Source organism: Siphateles boraxobius, unplaced genomic scaffold (assembly GCF_051911475.1).
Source record: "Siphateles boraxobius isolate OS27281-9 unplaced genomic scaffold, OSU_SipBor_1 15, whole genome shotgun sequence".
Lineage (NCBI taxonomy): Eukaryota > Metazoa > Chordata > Actinopteri > Cypriniformes > Leuciscidae > Siphateles > Siphateles boraxobius.
In genome coordinates this window covers 2,595,347-2,614,878 of record NW_027508755.1, presented here as the reverse complement: position 1 = coordinate 2,614,878, position 19,532 = coordinate 2,595,347, and the positions used below count along the sequence as shown (strand labels likewise).

General features: G+C 37.6%; 2 protein-coding genes across 2 annotated transcripts; one reads left to right on the top strand and one right to left on the bottom strand.

Annotated features, from left to right (window-relative positions):
* Positions 1-153: 153 nt before the first annotated feature.
* otop2 (otopetrin 2) lies at positions 154-8,943 on the bottom strand. The gene is made up of 9 exons (XM_077230666.1): positions 8,857-8,943; positions 7,028-7,137; positions 5,581-5,653; positions 4,602-4,917; positions 3,924-4,060; positions 3,782-3,840; positions 2,689-2,837; positions 918-1,732; positions 154-324 (listed from the first exon to the last, which is right to left on the bottom strand). Exons 2-9 carry the CDS (start codon positions 7,069-7,071, stop codon positions 154-156), a joined length of 1,764 nt encoding a protein of 587 aa, XP_077086781.1. The 5' UTR covers positions 7,072-7,137; positions 8,857-8,943.
* On the top strand, positions 8,855-17,861 carry ush1ga (Usher syndrome 1Ga (autosomal recessive)). The gene is made up of 3 exons (XM_077230668.1): positions 8,855-9,151; positions 13,203-13,653; positions 15,101-17,861. Exons 1-3 carry the CDS (start codon positions 8,988-8,990, stop codon positions 15,905-15,907), a joined length of 1,422 nt encoding a protein of 473 aa, XP_077086783.1. The 5' UTR covers positions 8,855-8,987; the 3' UTR covers positions 15,908-17,861.
* The last annotated feature ends 1,671 nt before the right edge of the window (positions 17,862-19,532 follow it).

Sequence of the window (19,532 nt, the reverse complement as noted above, 5' to 3'; positions counted from 1 at the left end):
CACACACACTAACACATACACATTGTTGTGTTATCCAATAATAATGTAGTACAAAATTTCACTTTCACCTAAACAAAAATATACTATAAAAAATATATATATATATATATATTACATGTGCATTTGCGCGTACAGTTCATGAGCTTGGTTGGTTTACGAGGCGAGGCACACCTCAAACAGACTGGCCACTGAGTGCAGCCGGTAGAAGATCCCGAACGGCATCCCGATGTTCATTACAACCGCCCACGTTTGAAACTGGTAAACGTCCGATCCGACGGTGTTGTCGAACTGAGGCCGGGCTCCGAAGGCAGGCATGATCCAGAGCTACAAAACACACATGCAATGTACAGAGTTACAATATAAAACTGATCGGACTGATGTTTTTTAAGTCTAGGATGCATTCAGAACGAACAAAACGCAAGGGCTTTAGAGCGTGTCAGAATTAAGGCAAATAAGACAAAAATAGAGTACAGCCATCAATTTGTTTTCAACTCCCTCTGGAAGTGGTCGAAAGAGGACAAGCTCAAACCGCTTTAGACCCTGTTTCGCTACACCTGTATTTAATGTCATCCTGCTTGTGATCCCATCGACCAAAACACATCTTAATCCCAGGTGTAAACAGGTCCTAAATTTAAGCTTTGTGTAACAAATAAATTATGATGTAAAAGAATGAAAAAATGTGTATCCCCCCCATCCAACATATCATCAGCGCTCGGATTCGCTTCCATGATGCTGTCAAGTTCGAGGGAAACCAAACGCTATTGGCTGTTTGAAAAGGGGGAGGAGCCATTTAATATGTCCCGCCTTTGCTTCCTGTTTCCACATCAAACAATCCAAGACACTTCAGTGGGACTTTAAAGAATAAACATGTGTACACCCCCTAACTCAATAAAAAGTATGAAGGGTCAGATACTCACAATGACGTTGCAGAACAACAGGAATGCGCAGATCTCCTTAAGGACCCTCCTCTTCCAGGGGAGTTGACCCTGAAGGATCCCCAGCGGGATGGGTAGTGTGTGACCCGGGACGATCGAGCTGCTCCTCCTCTCCGGGTCTCTCTCTCTCACGGCCATGACGTTTGCGAAGACGGTGCTGGTCTCCGTCTCCTTAAACGGCTCCCGGTGGAGGCCCTTGATGAGGAAGGCGTTCTGTAGACTTAGCTGTATCACGGTAAGGACAGCGCAGGCCAGGTTGAGCCCGTTCGTGTTCCCCATAACACCTGACGCCAGAACCGCGACGATAATGAAGTAACAGATGAGGAACTGTCCTAAAGACGCTCCTACAAGTAGCCCAACATCCAGACTCCTCGTTGGGTTCTTCCCCGACACTTGCTCCCTCTTATCCATGCGGAAAATCACACAACCGATTAGGCATGCGATGGACATGAGAAGGATGGTGACTGTGTTCATTATATAATGCATTATTAACGCTCTCTCCGTCTTTTTCGGGTCTCCTTCGGCCACGTCCACCTCGTAAACCACGAATGTCACCAGACCCGCCACTAGGATGATCAGACCCGCCACTGGCCCGACAAGGACGTCCCACGGGCTGAAGCGCAGCTTGTGACTGTGGTGTTCATCCATCTTGCGGCCCACGTTCTTCCACATGACGTAGACAATAGCGGAGGCGAAGAGGCTGTACTCGATGTTGAAGGGGTACAGGTAGTAAAAGCCATTCTCGAAAACATCACACATGCCATGGCTGCACTGGCATTTGCCGTCTTCAGCGCGGCCTGAAAAAGCAAGAAAACAGAGAACGTCAAAAGGATGCTCTACGTTTAGACAAATTAAGCATATCAATCAGACAGTCAGGCCCAGATCCGGGCCACATCTGGGCCGTGTGGATTTCATGCATATGCCGGATCTGGGCCGACACTAAGTTGATGTCTGGGCAATGAATGAGATTTGATTGAGAATTGCTTGGAAGCCTGTGATGAAACTGAAATGATCGTGATTTTAACGGTAAAAGACTGTAAAAATGCTACGGTGAAAAACTGTTAATTGGTTAACAGAAATATATACGGTCAATAACTGTGATAATCTAACCATACGTTTTACAGTAAAATACCATTGTTAGAAGTGAAAAAGAACAAGTCATTGTTTGATTAACAGTGAAAAAACGTAAATTGACATTCGCAAAATTTCCTGCGTGACACTTCACGTTTGATGTATTTTTGTTGAAATAATTATGTTTCTTCATAGTTTTTTCTAATCAGTTGTGTACATTAGGGTTTTATGTTACATGTAATGTCGTTAAATTAATGTTTATTCCATGATGGTGTTCAGTGTTTGTGTAAATGACACTGTGCAGCTTCTATATATTAGTATTAACTCTCTCAGCGTGTGAAAAGCTGCTTGTGATGAGCTTTGATTGATCATGTGACTCTCATCACCGCTGTGATTGGTGGTTGTCAGTGTATTACAATGGTACAAAACAGATATTAGTACTTCAATAGATCTGTAAATTAACATTATATCAGATAATGCAATACTTTTTTTTTCTGTGAATTTAAGTTAAGTCTGTAAAAACCTAAAATGTTGCTACCGTATTTTTTTACGTTAAATTTCTGGCAGCCGTTTTTTTTTTTACCGTAAATTTAACCGTTTTTTTTTTTTACCGTGTACTTTGGATGCTCTTTCTAATAATAGCACATAACTACGCAAGTGTGCATTTGCTGATGTCAAGCACCTTGTATGGTGACGTTGAAGCTGTGGCCGTTGTTTGAGGACTCGTTGGACGAAGGGTCAGTTGGAGCCCCTGTTTGATGGAGCGACTCTTCTGTCACAGCCATCATCCACACAATGAGGTTCGTAGACAAGGTCAACATCAGGCCACATCTACAACAAGAGAGAGAATAAATATTACTATACAGTAACACTACTGTACGCGTATGTATGTTTAAGCGTCCCTCTTCAATAGAAGCATACAAGAGTATAGGTTTCCTATCAAAACCAAACATTTCCTTGAGCTAACTTTAAAAAAATGTGTGCTCATTGCTTCACACAAGTCTACAGTCAATGGGCTTGCCTTGAAGTGTCGGTAACAAACAGATCGTTTCCTTCACGGGTCTGAAAGGGTGTGATCATTTGTCAGAATTTCCCATTAATTTCCCTTCCTGACTACATGATGAGGTAACGATGGCAACAGACAAGGAAATAAAATGACTAAACCATATAACAACCCAAACTTTATCTTGAAACCACACTGATAAAAATTATTCTTTGGTGAAGTAAATGCTACGGAAAAAAACGAATGTAATTTCTACATGAAAAAGTTAGTTAATAATAATAGTAATAAAAAAGTAAATCTAATCTAATCGAGTAACCTATATTAGTACTCAATTCAAGCTTGTAGAAATTAAAGCGCAAATATCAACGATATAAAATTAAGTAAAACCTACTCAACTTTTTGTAATACTTCCCATCATGCACTGGGGCATGAATAATTAATAAGGTTGATACTCAAAAACTATCTATCGAATTGTACCTTCATTGTACAATTCAGTGTTATATTGTTTGAGTAAAAAGTAAATTTTGTTAGTTAAGTAGATGTTACTTAATTCTATATGTGAAATGAAATGTTTTAAATATAATTAAGTTATATTAACTTAATTACTTCATTTAAATGTCAAATGAATGTTAAGTTCAATAGTAAGTATGTTTTACTTGATAATTACAGGTTACACAGAACATCAGTAAAATGTATGTTTATAAATGTGTTAGTGCAAATTGTTTTATCAAGTAAATCCTACAAGTAATTTGTGGTCAGTGCAAGGACTCACCGTGTGATGTTTTGCTTTATCTGTATGCAGTCTTTTGCGTGGATCCAGAGGACGTATGTCTGGAATATGGAAGAGAGTATATTTAAATGATCTATAAACATAAGAATGAATAACCTAAAAGAGCAGGAACAGTTCTTCATACCTGGACAATGACAAACAGAGTTTGCACAGCAGGGAAGGCGATCTTCACAGGCGAATCGCAGTGGATTCGACCCGCGTAATAAATGATCTTGAAAATATCCATGATTACACTGCAGAAGCCAAACAGAACCAGTCCAGCTGATGAACACACAAGCACAATATAAGCACTTGAGAATATACAGTCAAACCAAAAAAGTATTCAGACACCAGATATAATATTTGTGATTTTTTTTTTACTAGTGGATGCAGGACACTATAGTTCATTTATGTAGGTGAGGAGAGCAAAATAAAGTAAACTGCGACATATTATACCCAAAAATTCTTCATACAGTGACTACCAGTAACATTTATACAAATTTGGGACCAAATATTATTCAGACACTTTGAGCTGACCATGTTTTGCTGAAGTGTTTTTTCTTTAATTCGACCTTTTTACACCACAGACTGAACAGACTGAAGCATTGCTTGGTAATCGCTTAACCTAAACTGGTATTATCTAATTGTCTAGTTAAATTTAACAGCTGACAGATATTCAACATAAGTCATGTGTGAGACAGTCTAACAGAAGGACGGACAAAACCAGTGAAATATCAACTGATCTGATAACTTTCTGAAATATTTGATTCAATTGAATTTGATTCATTCAGAAGCCGATTTGATGGTACGAATGAAGTCTTACCTCTCAGCCAAACCGGTCCAGCATGACTGTCTTTATACAGCACTGCTCGATACACCCGAGAAGTGTGGAGTCTGTAGTAAACCATCCATACGGTGGTGAGGATGACGAGTAAGATGAGGAAAATCAGAAGATGAGAAGAAGAGATCTGGATCTGGTTGAAGACACTTCCGCTCACGATGGCGATTCCCAGGAGTAGGATATTAAGGGCGAGGAACCCAGTCAGAAGCCATCCCCAGTTTCGCCCCTTCTCTACTGATTTTAACCTGTCATGGGCAAGAACCGGCCCGGTGTGGTAAAGTGACGTCTCTCCATGGCACTGTAAAAAAAAATCCCGTTAAATTTACAGTAAAAAAAAACGGCTGTCAGAAATTTACCGTAAAAAATACGGTAGCAACATTTTAGGTTTTACAGACTTAAATTTACAGTAAAAAAACGTATTTCATAATATTAATTTACACATCCATTGAAGTACTAATATCTGTTTTACACTGACAACCACCAATCACAGCGGTGATGCGAATCACATGATCAATCAAAGCTCATCACAAGCAGCTTTTCCACACGCTGAGAAAGTTAATACTAATATAGAAACTGCACAGTGTCATTCACACAAACACTAAACAACATCATGGAATAAACAATAATTTAACGACATTACATGTAAGATAAAACCCTAATGTACACAACTGATTAGAAAAAAACTATTAGAAGTTAATTTCAACAAAAATACATCAAAAGTGAAGTGTAACGCAGGAAATTGTACGTTTTCTTTTTACTGTAAATTGTACAATGACTTTTTCTTTTTCACTTCCGAAAACTGTACATTTAATGATATTTTTCCGTAAAAATTACATTAAATGTACGGTTAGATCTATCACAGTTGTTCACCGTATATATAGTACGGAAACTTTCTGTTAGACAATTAACAGTTTTTCACCGTAGCATTTTTACTGTAAAAATCCCGATCATTGGTCCTAACCTGGATGGTGGATATCTGGTTCTCGATGGCTTCAAGGTCTTCCTTGGTCGTCATGTTGATTGAGTTAGAAGAGCTGTCCACAAGAAAACACAAGTTGCAGTTGAGTCTTCTGGAGTATTCGCATGTGAAGACCAGTCGTCAAGCCAAATAATTAGAAGAAGTCTAGCTTCCTCGAGCTGTATATATACTCGAACCCGCGTCTAACCGATCTCCTCCCCTCTCTTCCGCTTACGTCTAGTCCTGCGTCGGTCCCTCATCTGAAGGAGACCTGCATCCTCAAATCTGACTTGACAATATTGGAAAAGAGATTTCACCTTTGCTTGCACTGGACCAGGGCCAGCCAATGAACCTCAGCTATTGTGATAACAGTGTTTAACAAGAGCGGTACCTGTACTACCTCCACTCTCTCAGTGTGTTTGGTGACGGAGGAAACGTGAAGTTCTGATCAGACACCCTCAGCTCTGAGTCATCAACAAATATCACACTTTTATTTACCTCAGCCGTATCTGTTTTCAAAATATTAAGCCTTTATTTACTCGGCTTTTCGGGATCCTTGCGATATTGAGCCTCACCCAATTGCATTGTAAATGTCTGAGTGCGTTGCACAATTTGAGATTATTTAAGCCATTGTTTCTTTTGTGACCTATGAGTGCTATGCATTAATGGCGCTTATTAATGTTAACAATATGCAGCAATATTTAAAGCAGTGTTATTATTCATGCTTAGGTAGTGGGTATTTATATATTCACATTTAATCATTTAACAGGCACTTTTATTCTAAGCGACTTAACAATTTTAGTAGATCCGTAAGCATTTCAAGAGTAAACATTGTTCACACTGTAAACAAATGATATGAGCATGTTTTTGCGGTCAAGTCACCTTCATTTATATAGCGCTTTTAACAGTATAGATTGTTTCAAAGCAGCTTTACAGTGATTATAGGAAATTACAGTAACACTTTACAATAAGGTTCATTAGTTAACATTAACTAACAATGATAAATGAACAATACTTCTACAGCATTTATTAATCTTAGTTAATGTTAATTTCAACAAATTGAATAATAATTAATAGTTAATTTTCAAATGCTTTTTGCTCATTGTTAGTTCATGTTAGTTAATACATTAAATAATGTTAACAAATTAACCTTACTGTAAAGTGTTACCGGTTTTACATTGCTTTAACTCATCAAAACAAGTTTGCAATTTTCACATTTTTTAAAAGATTCAACTCAATTTTATTTAAGTCAGATTATTGTATTTTAAGTTGAAAGGACTTAAACATCCAAGTTGATTGTACTTTTTAGCTTACTTTGTAGCTTTTTTTACAATGCAAAAGCTAAAGATTATTTGGCAGAAAAATTAATTGAATTTGCATGCATTCAAAAAAAAAGCATTTACAAGAGAGTAGTTTAACAAAAGTTATTATTTTAGTGTCCTTCACTTACCACGAGTAGAAACCCCTGGCCTTCTGAGGAGCGTCCCACTTCATGGTTATATATATATATTCACTACCCGACACAAAGATTTACTGTAGTAACGCTGAAGGACATGTAACCTGTCAGAGACAACAAACAGTACACAAATTATTAGAAAAAAAGGAACATCTAGGATACAATGTGAAATGAAATAATAAATCTTCAAACATCAGTGGAGCTGTGTATGATAATGCCACAGTAATGGGACATCGTGAAATAAATGCCATGCATATATAACTCCCATAAATAACATTATGCAAGTATTAATTCAGGTGCCAATGCCTGGTAGTAACTCACAGAGGTTATATAATAATAATCCCTTACATTTAATAGAACTAGAACAACATTAAAATGAAGAAAATGACGTCTAATTTAATGTGCATCAGTATTTCATGTTAAAACATGAATATTCAGTGAATATTTGGTCGCTAAAGCTACGAATTAAAGATATGAAAACAATATTTTCATAATAAAATATCAAAGCAAAAGCATGAACCCATTTTAAACACAAAAAAAGTTTGAAATATAAAATACATATATATTTCAAACCTTTTTTTGTGTGCGCAAAATGTTTGTTTGTGTGTCCTGAAAAGTGGGTTCATATATATTGAAATATAATTGATAAAGCATTTAAACTCACTGTGATTGTCAAACATTAGTGGATCATGTTAATAGTTAAGGATATTCTTGATGAATATTATGATGAACTTCATGTGTCCATGATGTCTAAAACTAGACTAAAACTAGACTAAAACTAGTCATTGCAAAAATGGCTCGGACGAGAAAAGGCAGTTTTTAACTTTTAAACATGCTGGATTTTCCTTCTGGAAACAAACTTTGTTGCATTATTTTCCTCTTATCTCTGCAAAGCTTCTTTGAAACATTCTATATTGTAGAAAGCACTATATAAATAAAGGTGACTTAACTTGACTTAAACAGCATAATAGTTTTGCTTAATGCTGTTTATGAATATGTGTGTATGTTTTGAGAGCCGTAAGCTTTCTTTTATCAGATAATGTTTTATTTTGAATCTCAAGATGGGAGAAAGATTGTTTTTGTGAGGAAAGAGCCGAAGCCACGCCCCAAAATATTATAGGCTAATATAAAATAAATATTATGATGAACTAGACTTCATGTGTCCACCAAAAATCACTAAAACTAGTCATTGCAAAAAATGGCGCAGAAGAGAGAAGGCAGTTTAAACTAAAACATGATACAACTAGCATATTTTTGCAGATATCACGTGGTTTGATGCAACATTTGCACTTCTTACGTTTTGGGGGCCACTTTAATTACACTAATAATCTATTAAACAACATAATATTTTTGCTTAATGTGGCTTATGAATATATGTGTGTATGTTTTGGGAGTAGGGGGGTTTTTTTTGCAAGAAAGTCTGGTTAACTTTATTTAGATGGTCCCTTTAACACATTCCGTTGACTATAAGTAGCGTCGCACCTTCATGTTTATTAACTCTCATTAGAGTATTAGTAGAGTAACTGGTAGGGTTTGGGTTAGAATAAGTTGACATGCACTTGCAAAGTTTCTTATAGTCAATATAATGTCTGATGGAGGAGCATCACAATAAAGATTTAGCAGATATTAAGCAGACTAATACTCTAATGAGAGTTAATTGGCATGTAAATGCAAAGTTACAAAGTCAACAGAATGTTCAAAGCTAAGGGACCATAAAAATAAAGTGTTACCGAAAGTCTTTCTGTCATCATATAATGTATTATTTTGAATCCCCAAATGAGGGAAAGATTGCATTTTTTGCGAGGACTGATCCAAAGCCACACCTTCACGAGCAGCGCGCGCGCGTCCGACGTGTCCTTGGAAACTCCGCGCGTCTCGAGCGCGCAACACGGGTTCAGTCCTGAAGCACAGCGCGCGCGAGGAAGAGTGATGGAGGCTGAGGTTCGAGATCACCATGAATGACAAATACCACAAGGCAGCTCGGGATGGCTACCTCGACCTGCTGAAGGAAGCGACGCGCAAGGACCTCAACGCGCCGGACGAGGATGGCATGACGCCCACGCTTTGGGCCGCGTACCACGGCAACCTAGACGCGCTGCGGATGATCGTCGCGAGAGGGTAAGCCTGCGCGTCATGCCCCGCGTTTACAGTCGCATTCACGAGCTGGATTTGCTCTAACTTCAGCCTTTAACCCGCATGTTTGCGTGCTTGCATTATTGGCCACAGTCATACTATTATCATCACATAATATGATTCTTCACATTGTTCGCTTGATGCTTTTATTGAGCGAACTGGGTGTGCATTTCTCAATCTGTAATCTACTTCCTTAAATCTGTACTCGTCGTGATGTTTATGGTGGTTTTATGTAACATTTCAGTTTACAGAAGCCATTACTGAGGCCAAATTAACATGACACCATACATGGTTAGGCAGATTCACTTTACAGCAAGGTTTATTTGTTAACATTAATGAACTGCATTAGTTAGCATTAAGTAATAATGAACTGCACTTATACAGCATTTATTAATCATTGTGAATTTCAAGATTTACTAATACTTTGATATTATCTTGTTAGCATAGTTGATGCACTGTGAACTAATGAACACAATGAGCAGCTGTATTTTTATTAACTGATGTTAAAAAATATTAATAAATACTGTTACAAATGTATTACTTATGGTTAGTTCATGTTAGTTAATACATTAACTAATGTTAACTAATTAACCTTATTGCAAAGTGTTACAGTTACCCACACAAAACGTACTTCTGGTTACATATAAACTAAGTGGTTTTATTCAAGTCTAAAACATGATGTAAAACTGAATCTCAACACAATTTGATTACATCAACAAACGCCAGGTTTAAGAGTCAGATAGAGGTATTTTCTGCCGGTTTCGTGTTTTTGAGTTCCTGTAGCTCTAATGATCTGTTTTTGTATTGGTATTTTTTTTTCTTTTTTTTCAGCTGGGAATCTGTTTTTTACTAGCATTTTTTTTTTTGTGCAGTTTTTGATGTTTTTAAGTTCCTGTTGTTCTAGTGATCCGTTTTTGCACTGGTATTTATTTGTTGTTGTTTTTTTCCTCAAGTTTTTGAGTTCCTGTAGCTCGACTGGAAGAGCATGCCATTAGCAACACCAAGGTCATAGGTTCGATTCCCTGTTAATGTATGGGCTGATTAAAAATGTATACCTTGAATGCACCTTAAGACGGATATACTGCCCTTGCATGCTACTTCTTTGTGGCCCTTATTTGTTTGCAGTGTCATTTGAGTTGTTTTATCACTAAGGATGCATTAACAATTCTACATGATTTGATGAAGGCCACTCTGTTAGTGCCGATAGAAGGCAGATAAAAGCAAAACACACAAAAGCTTTCATTAGAGCTGACCTGGTTTGCTAGTGGCCCTTTATAAAAGCTCTTAATTGTCAGAAGTTCTCCCCGTCCTGAATGGATAATCGGACTCTTTGACCGCTGAAAGCCACTGTGATCTCCACATAAAGCTATGCAAGCATCACATTTCTGTATTAGAGCCAACTTATGCCCATGTACACATAGGGCTTCAGTAGTTAATCCATTCATTTGTGTGATTCTTCTCTGTAGTGATTAAGTCACAGCACCGCATGGATCCCTGAAGCGTGAATTCCCACGATAATGCCCAGAAAAAAAGGTCGTTAGTGCATTACAGTACGTGAGAACACAGTGTGACTCATAAAGATTCATGCCATCAGAAGTTGCTAATAAATAGGGACAGTACAATTATGGTAAAAATAGTAATGACATTTATGAGTGATCCTAAGATATAGCATATTATGCAATAGTTCCAGTACGTTTACAATGTTCTGACAGTCATACATCGTATTATCTGACAGTATTAGTGGGGTGAAACTGACAGTTCATAACTCACATAAGAGTACATGTCTGATTGTTTTGGATATCTATAGGGGTCTATTATTTTATAGGACAATACATGTATGTGATAAAATAAGTGATAGACGTTTTGGCATGCAGAAAATCAAGGTCAAGCAGGTTAGCGGGTCATAATCCGAATTCTGGCTTGACCCAGTACAGCGCACAGCTGCCGTTGCTAACTGTGAAAACCTTGCAGCTTTTCTCATCCATAATGCATCACTGCAAGGCTTCACCTGTCAGCCATTAAATATTAATGAGGCTCAGCCAGCACTAGGTGTAGAAAACAGAGAGATACAGTTTTACTGCATTGTAAAAATTAGGCCTCCACAAATCATATATTATGGTATTATATTATATTATGATGATTTGAGTTTTCACTATGTTGCATTGATACTTTATTAAAATAATATATTCAAAATGTATTTGTGTGCTTCATTCGTATAATTTTCAAAAACGCAGTTAAAGAGGAAGAAATACAACGACTCAAACTCTAAAACCAGCATTTTTAAGTGCAGAGGAGTTTTACAGCCCAAATGTAAAGCAAAAAAAAGTTTCAATCTGAGTTTAGGATCAAGCAATCCAATTATCATATCGTAATGCATCCGATTGTATCGAGTCGTAATGCAAAGTGAATCGTATAGCAAGTACTTATTACATCCATGCCGACCTATGTTAATGGAAATGTGTGATCACATCAAATTGAGACCTTATCTTTTTATACAGTCGTACTCTGTATGTGGTTGTCAATATTTCAACCAGATTTGAATAATTGTGTGGTTAAAATGCATTTTCTGGAATCAATAGTGAATAGTATGTAGTTTCTAGCAGTCAACGTATGGCACGCTGTGACATTAATTCAGAAATCAGCTTGTTTGTTGATCAGACCTGTGTGGTTATGCAGGAATTTAGTGTGACATCACCTGAGCAACTATCATTCTGCCTCGTAAGGAGACACCTAGTGAGTTACTCTTATTCAGGCAGGAGATCGTATTACAGATCCAGTGCTCTGGGTCGACATTAGCGGAGAAGATTACTGGCTTATATAAGAAAACATACTAAGATTTGCTTTATGAGATTGTGTTGCGTTATATAACACACCTGTTTGCCATTTTATGACATTTGATGATTTTAGATGCCAAATGTGCTGAGCAGGTTGTTTCGGTTTCATAGACCAATGCATTTACTGGGATTCATGGATGACGAGCCAGTGCTGAAAACATAATCAAAAAATGATGGGATTGCCAGTGTGGTCTCAGCTATTCTTGGGGTATATGACAATGACAGCCTTATCCAGTTTCACCTAACACATTAAAATGTGTGAATTATGTTGCCATGTAATGTATGAAATATAACTCAGATTATATAACCTACGGTCAAACCAAATATTATTCAGACGCCAGATATAATTTTTGATATTCTTTTTACTATTGTGTGCAGGACACTATAGTTAATTTGTGTAAATGAGGAGAGCAAAATAAAGTAAACTGTGATATTATACCCAAAAGTTCTTCACTTTAAGTAACATTTATACAAATTTAGGAGCAAAAATTATTCCGACACTTTGACCTGACCATGTTTTGCTGAATTGTTTTTTCTTTAATTGCTAATTTGACCTTTTTACACCACAGACTGAACAGAATGAAGCATTGCTTGGTAATTGGTTGATCTAAACTGGTATTATCTAATTGTGTAGTTAAATTTAACAGCTGACAGATATTCAAAATAAATTCATCTGTGAGACAGTCTAACAGAAGGAGAGTTCTTGACATATTTTATTAACATTTTCTAAACTATAGTGAATAAACTGTGATAATGTGAGAAATGTTGAAGTCGTCTCAATAAATTTTGGTTTGACTGTAGATATAAGCTGTGACGTAGTTAATCTGGTTCATTACTTTTTTTTTTTTTTTTTGGCTAGTAGAAGTTCTGAATGGCCGGTAACTTAAAAATTAAGTAGCCAAATTGTCCGGTGACTGGAAAAGGTAATTTCAAGCCCTGTACATAACCTATATTATAAGGTCATTGGTGCCCAATCCTGTTCCTGGAGATCTAACTATCCAGCAGAGTTCAGATCCCACACACCTGTCTGTAATTATCAAGCGCTCCCGAAGATCTTAATTATCTGGTTCAGTTGTGCTTGATCAGGGTTGGAGCTGAACTTGGCAGGAAGGTAGATCTCCAGTAACAGGATTACTAGTTTCATAAAGGTCACGGTTAAATGCCACACCTGATATGGATCTCTATCACTGCTCTACTTTCAGGGGGAACCCAGACAAGTGTGACATATGGGGGAACACGCCACTCCACCTGGCCGCCTCCAAGGGCCATCTCAACTGCCTGTCCTTCCTGGTGTCGTTTGGTGCCAATGTGTGGTGCCTGGACAACGATTACCACACGCCTTTGGATATGGCCGCCACCAAGAACCACATGGATAGTGTGCGCTATCTGGACTCCATCGCTGCCAAGCAGACGGCCCTCAACCCCAAGCTGGTGAGCAAACTGAAGGACCGGGCTTTCCGTGATGCCGAACGGCGCATCAAGGAGTGTGTTAAACTGCAGCAGAAGCACCGGCGGCGTATGGAGCGCAAGTTTCAGAGAGAGACCAACGAAGCATCAGTCTCGGACGCCATGAGCTTCTCCAGCTACGCCAGCAGCACCTTGAGTCGCAAGTTACACCACTTCAACACTGCCACTAACGTGCCATACTCCCAGGTCAGAGACTCTCAGATTGCTCTTCGATAGTTATTGATAATAGCTAGTCACAGAAGCAGATTTTTACCCTTTTGCAAACTTTGTCGCTCTAGGCTATCGATTTTCAATACTTAAAGAGTCCCCCTGTGATGATCAATCAAGTCAATCAATCAAATGAAGTTTTTAATGTTTATACGTCTATGTGGAGTTTTTAATGTGCTTTAAGAAGTGATTCAAGTCGACAGCATTGCTGAGTATTTTCTCCTTAAAACTGCAGTGAACCAAAGACAGTCTCAAAAACACGGTTTGAAATCGCTGGTGTTTCTGACGTCACAAACTACCTTGTAACCAATGTGCCATTGGCTGAAACCCAGTGAAACAGATCATGTGATTTCTACATAGAGTATTCATCGAATTGACCTATTCTGTCACATTTATGAATATGCAATGCTATTAGACAACAACGCCAGCTTAATTTGATTTAATGACGTAATTCAGACACTCAGTTTATCTCAGGCAATATGTATTTATCAGCCTGAAACATAAGCTGAATGAATTGTGTAAAAAGCCGTAGCTTTCGGTTTAACGCAAACATTCGGTTTTACTTTTACCAAAACAAAAACATCTAGAAGTACCGGGAGGGAAGATCTCAAAGTCTTTAGTTTTTAATGTTGTTTATATGTCTATGCAGTGTTTTTAATATGCTTTCAAACAAACCATGTGTAAATTCATAAGTCGACAGCATTGCTGAGTATTTTCTCCTCAAAACTGCAGAGAACCAAAGACAGTCTCAAAAACACGGTTTGAAATCGCTGGTGTCTCTGACGTCACAAACTACCTTGTAACCAATCAGATCAACGTGCTGGTGGGCTTTTGCATATCATTAACAGTGAACTAGCAGGGGAGTCTAGAGAGAAGCTAGGTTATCCTGGTATATTGTTCTGTTGATATGAAAAATCGGGTAGATTTAGCAATATGGGTGTATGATGTATATGTTATGATGAACTATGTCTTTCTCCACTGACGTTCTGAGTTGTTCAAAGCGTTTCTAAAGACTCTGAGATGCGAACGGGAACATGGTTTGTGTAACATTTGCAACACATTATTAGCTGTTTGATAATATAGTCAAAGAAAAGACTAATCATATTAATTGCCGTTATTTTTCCGACGTTGTAAAGAGCAACACCATTGTGCACCGTTTACCTCAGTGTGTTGGGCTAATTTGCATATTCATAAAACCGCACATACTAAATGAGGGAAGGGTGTAGAGTTACATTCAAGCTATTTGAAGGCATTAAGATTTTTTTTTCTCAGGAAAAAACGTTTAAATATGTCATTTTGGTGATCAAAGATGAGTTTTAAGGGATAAGATTATTGACTACAGGGGGACTATGAATATTTGATGTTAGTTACAAGCCACAGTCAATGAAGTAGATTTTTAACCCTTTTGCCAACTTTTTCGCTCTAGGCTACTCTCCATGCCACAGCCAGGGGCAAAACTAAAATCCAGAGGAAGCTTGACAAGAAGAAGCAAGGGGACGGGACATTCAAGATTTACGAAGACGGCAGGAAGAGTGTCCGCTCTCTGTCCGGCCTGCAACTAGGCAACGACGTCATGTTTCTGAAGCAGGGCACGTACGTCAACCCTAAGGACCGGTCTCGTCGCAACATACGTGACATGTTCCCCAACGACAGCGACGATGCCGTCTCACGTGCCATCAGTGAACCCGACCTGCATGGTCAAGATGTGGACTACTCAGAGATCAGCACCGACTCGGGACACGACTCGCTCTTTAACCGTCCCGGTTTGGGAACCATGGTTTTCCGGCGAAACTATGTTAGCGGTGGTCTTTTTGGCATTGGTAGAAGAGATGAAGGCAGTCTTGCAGGCAGCGATCGGGTCGATAATGTGCGCCTTCGCAGTCGAATGCGTCGCGCACCCAGTTTAGATGACGATAGCATTGGTAGCGCCCATAGCTTGCAAGAGAGGAACGTGCAAGAGCTGCCTTGGGACGAGGTTGAGCTTGGACTGGATGACGATGACGAGCGGGAAACAAGCCCACTGGAAGTGTTCCTGGCCACACAGAACATGAACGAGTTCATTCCCATCTTCAAAAGAGAAAAGATCGACCTGGATGCCTTGTTGCTGTGCTCCGATGCCGACCTCAAGAGCATTCACATCCCGTTGGGACCCCGAAAGAAGATCATAGAGGCATGCCAGTGCCGACTGGAGGCCATTGAGGAGCCAGGTTGTATAGAAGACACTGAGTTGTGAAGTTCTTCCATTACAGTCTGTTTTTACCTCAATGAATGTTTAAAGTTGAAGAATTGGTAAGAGTTTACAGAACCATTGTACCATTTTTTTTCTTTAAAGATGGGAAAAGTTACTTTGTCAACATTTGGCCAATGAAGAAACAATGTAGCAGATATGCTAAAGAAACAGAAGCCTAAACTAAGGGTGCGTTTACATGACAATGATATGCTTATTAATGAGAAGTTTTTACTATGAGTTTTCCGCGTATAGACGACACTATTTTCAAAACGATCCCCATTCACACGGAAAACGGCTAAAAACGCTGTATTCTGCTGCCAGGCCACTAGATGGCGATGAAACACTGTAGACTGAACACGTAATACGCATGTGCATGATGTCACCGTCTTCAGAGATTCATGTTTTTGTTGTTTACATGCAGACCATTTTCAAAAACTTGCACTTTGAAACCCGTTTTCAAAAGTTTGCGTTTCAGGCACTGGCTGACGTGTAAACGAATGGCCAAAACGCATAAAAGGTTTTACGTTTTTAGTTGAAAACGGTATCGTGTAAACAGACCCTTAGAGTGGTCAATCCTGCTCTTGGACTCTCACCAATGTAACCGGTCTTACTCGACCCAATTCAAGCGGTTTTCGAACCGGCGTCTCTGGCATGGGAGGCGGGCGTGCTAACAAGGATCCTAAAAACCTTTTGCACCAAAAGTCAAGTCACTTTCATTTATATAGCGCAATGTAGATTGTTTCAAAGCAGCTTTACAGTGAAAATAGGAAATTACAGTAACAGAGATTGTTTTGGCTTTACAGCAGCTCTAGAATAAAGTTATTATCCAGCTAAAGTTAGTTTTGATTGATTCACTTCTGTTGGAAAGATCATTAGTTATTAACTTAGGGGCCACTAACACGAAACTGTTTCTATCGAAAGATCAGGATACACCTGAAAACACCTGTCCGGAAGTTTCTAGTGATCCCAACTGATTTAAGCTACTTCAGGTATGTTTAATTAGGGAAATGGAGCAGGATTGAACACCCTTGGCCTAAATCAACTCAAAATCAACCAGAAATATAAAAAACAGCCTGTGGTATGAAGAAAGAGTCTCTTGTAATAATGCAATAAAACTTTTCTAGTTAAGGTTTATCGTGGATCAATGTTGAAATAGCTGAAAGACTATATTACCTTTGTGCCTGACACAAATAGCGCAATATGCATAAAAAATGGTAATTAAGTTCAAATTGAATGGTTATCACATGTTATGTGGCAAATGAAGAGAGTGAAAATGAGGTCACATCTCATTACACGCACTCTTAGTCTTATAATATTTCTGCCCCCATGGGGCATATTTCTCAGTGCCTACACATTTCTATACAAAATGTCATTTAAGACATAATTTGACAAATGTTTCATAATTCTTTGTTAGACACGCAAAGATCAGTACGTGCTACACTACATGGTGGTAATTGTAGCTTTGCTATTGTTTTTATTTACACACAGGGAGATTTGAATACATGCATTAACAGAATCGGATGTGAGTGTTGCTGTTGTGGGGACTGTATGGGATAAAAGCGTATGTCTGCACCCTCACATTATGTTACACATAATGTTTACATGTATCTGGCCATAACACGTTTTTTGAAACACGAGTAATTAGATGAGTTGTGTGATTCATGGTTGAGTTAGCTTACACAGAGAGTCCTTTGTCGATCCTGGAGCTTTATCTTGCAGAACTCATTACCACGGGTCGTGTCGCTTATCACAACCGCAGTTTTTTGTTGAACTGAAGTATATTGTCAGTGAACTGTACGGTTCATGCACAGGTCTGCAGTACAGCAGGTTCTTTAAAGTCCATGTGATTGAATTATTACATGATATGTCTTCCTGCAATATTTACAGCCATGTTTTATAACTTTATTTATAATGACATTTGCTGGTATGTAACTATTAAACAAATTCATAACTTGCAGTGTGGTTTTGTTTGTCTGTTGAGATAGAGATGTGATTAATGTATTAACCTTTAAAGTGGAAAATAGTAGTTTTGTGTATTAATGAACTTTTTCTTTTGTTTCATATTACAGTATGAATGCCTCCCGAACGAAAAGGCTGTAAAATGTCATGACTGTATTAACGAACAAATTTGCAATGAGCAATAACTTCAATGATCCCTACAGGATAATAATTATGCTAAATATACAGTATATAATATAGAGACGTCACCAATCAGAACTACACTCCTAATAAGAGCTAAACAGGGTATTATTTTATTCTCTAGTTCTTTAGAAAACCATCTTTGTACTGGTGATTTATAGGGATTTTTAATCCTATTCCTGGGGACCCACAGCTCTGAACATGTTGTATCTGTATGTCTGACTCATTTAACAATTTGACCAGATTCAGATCATTAGTGCTTTAGGAGAGTCTAATGAACTCAACTGAGCATGTCAGATAAAAACAATTAAAGGACTAGACGCCAACACAGAGCTAAAGAGCCTGCATTGTAATAATAGCGAATAATAATATTTGTCAAGCAGAGGCAAGTCTTACTATCTATCAAACATGATAGGTGTCACCTCAAAATCCCAGGTTTAACCTGATATTAATAACTTGTTTGTACTAACTGGCTTCTGCTGAGGAGAGTTTTCTTTGATACTTGGAAGATAAATGTTGTGGCAACAAACTTAACATGGGATTGTTTTATATAAACACTGGCAATTTCCCATTATTTATTTATTCATTCATTCAAATGCAGGTTCGAGTTAAACTCACAGATCTTAAACCTGATTTAAAAGAGTAATATAACACAATATTATAGACACAAATATCAGATAACCATGCTTTTATTTTATTTATTTTTATCACGGGAAATGCCGTTGTGTGGTACCGAAAATTTTGCATGAATTTTCCTTTTACCAAAAGCAAGCCTAGTGAAAAAATAAATATACTAAAATGTATTTGAAATACATTTATTTTATGCTAAGTATACTACAAATACATTTACATATTTTTGTACTTAATATAAATACCCTGCACTTTAGTTATCCGGAAATAGTGCTGAAGTCCAACTAAAAATATACGTAAGTAAATTTGATTGTGAAACTATTGAAAGTATACATTAAATATCTTGCATTTAGATTATACAGAAATCATACTATCCTTACTAATAGTGATATTAAACACATTTTTGACATAATATTAATAAATGTGCATCGTGCAATAAAGAAGTACTCCAAATAAAGTTTAATTATATTTATATTTATGCCTCAAGCGACATGCCAGTAAATATGTTAATGAATTTGCAGTATACTTAGTATGACATAAATGTATATTAAATACATTTTGGAATAGGTTATTTTCACTAGGGTGCATTTTCATTTAGTTATTGATTCAACTCAGCAGATTTAAACATCAGTGATTGGTAAAAAGCCTTTATCTTTAAGAAATTGTCACATTCAGGTTATTTTTGTTATTTGATTGTCCTAAAGTGGAACTATTGCAAATGCACTTTAGATGCACTTTAAATATCTTGTATTTAACGACTGATATAGTGATATTTAAACACATATTAGGCTTAATATTAAGAAATACACATTGTGCAATAAAGAAGTGCTCCAAATAAAGTTTAATTATAATATTTATA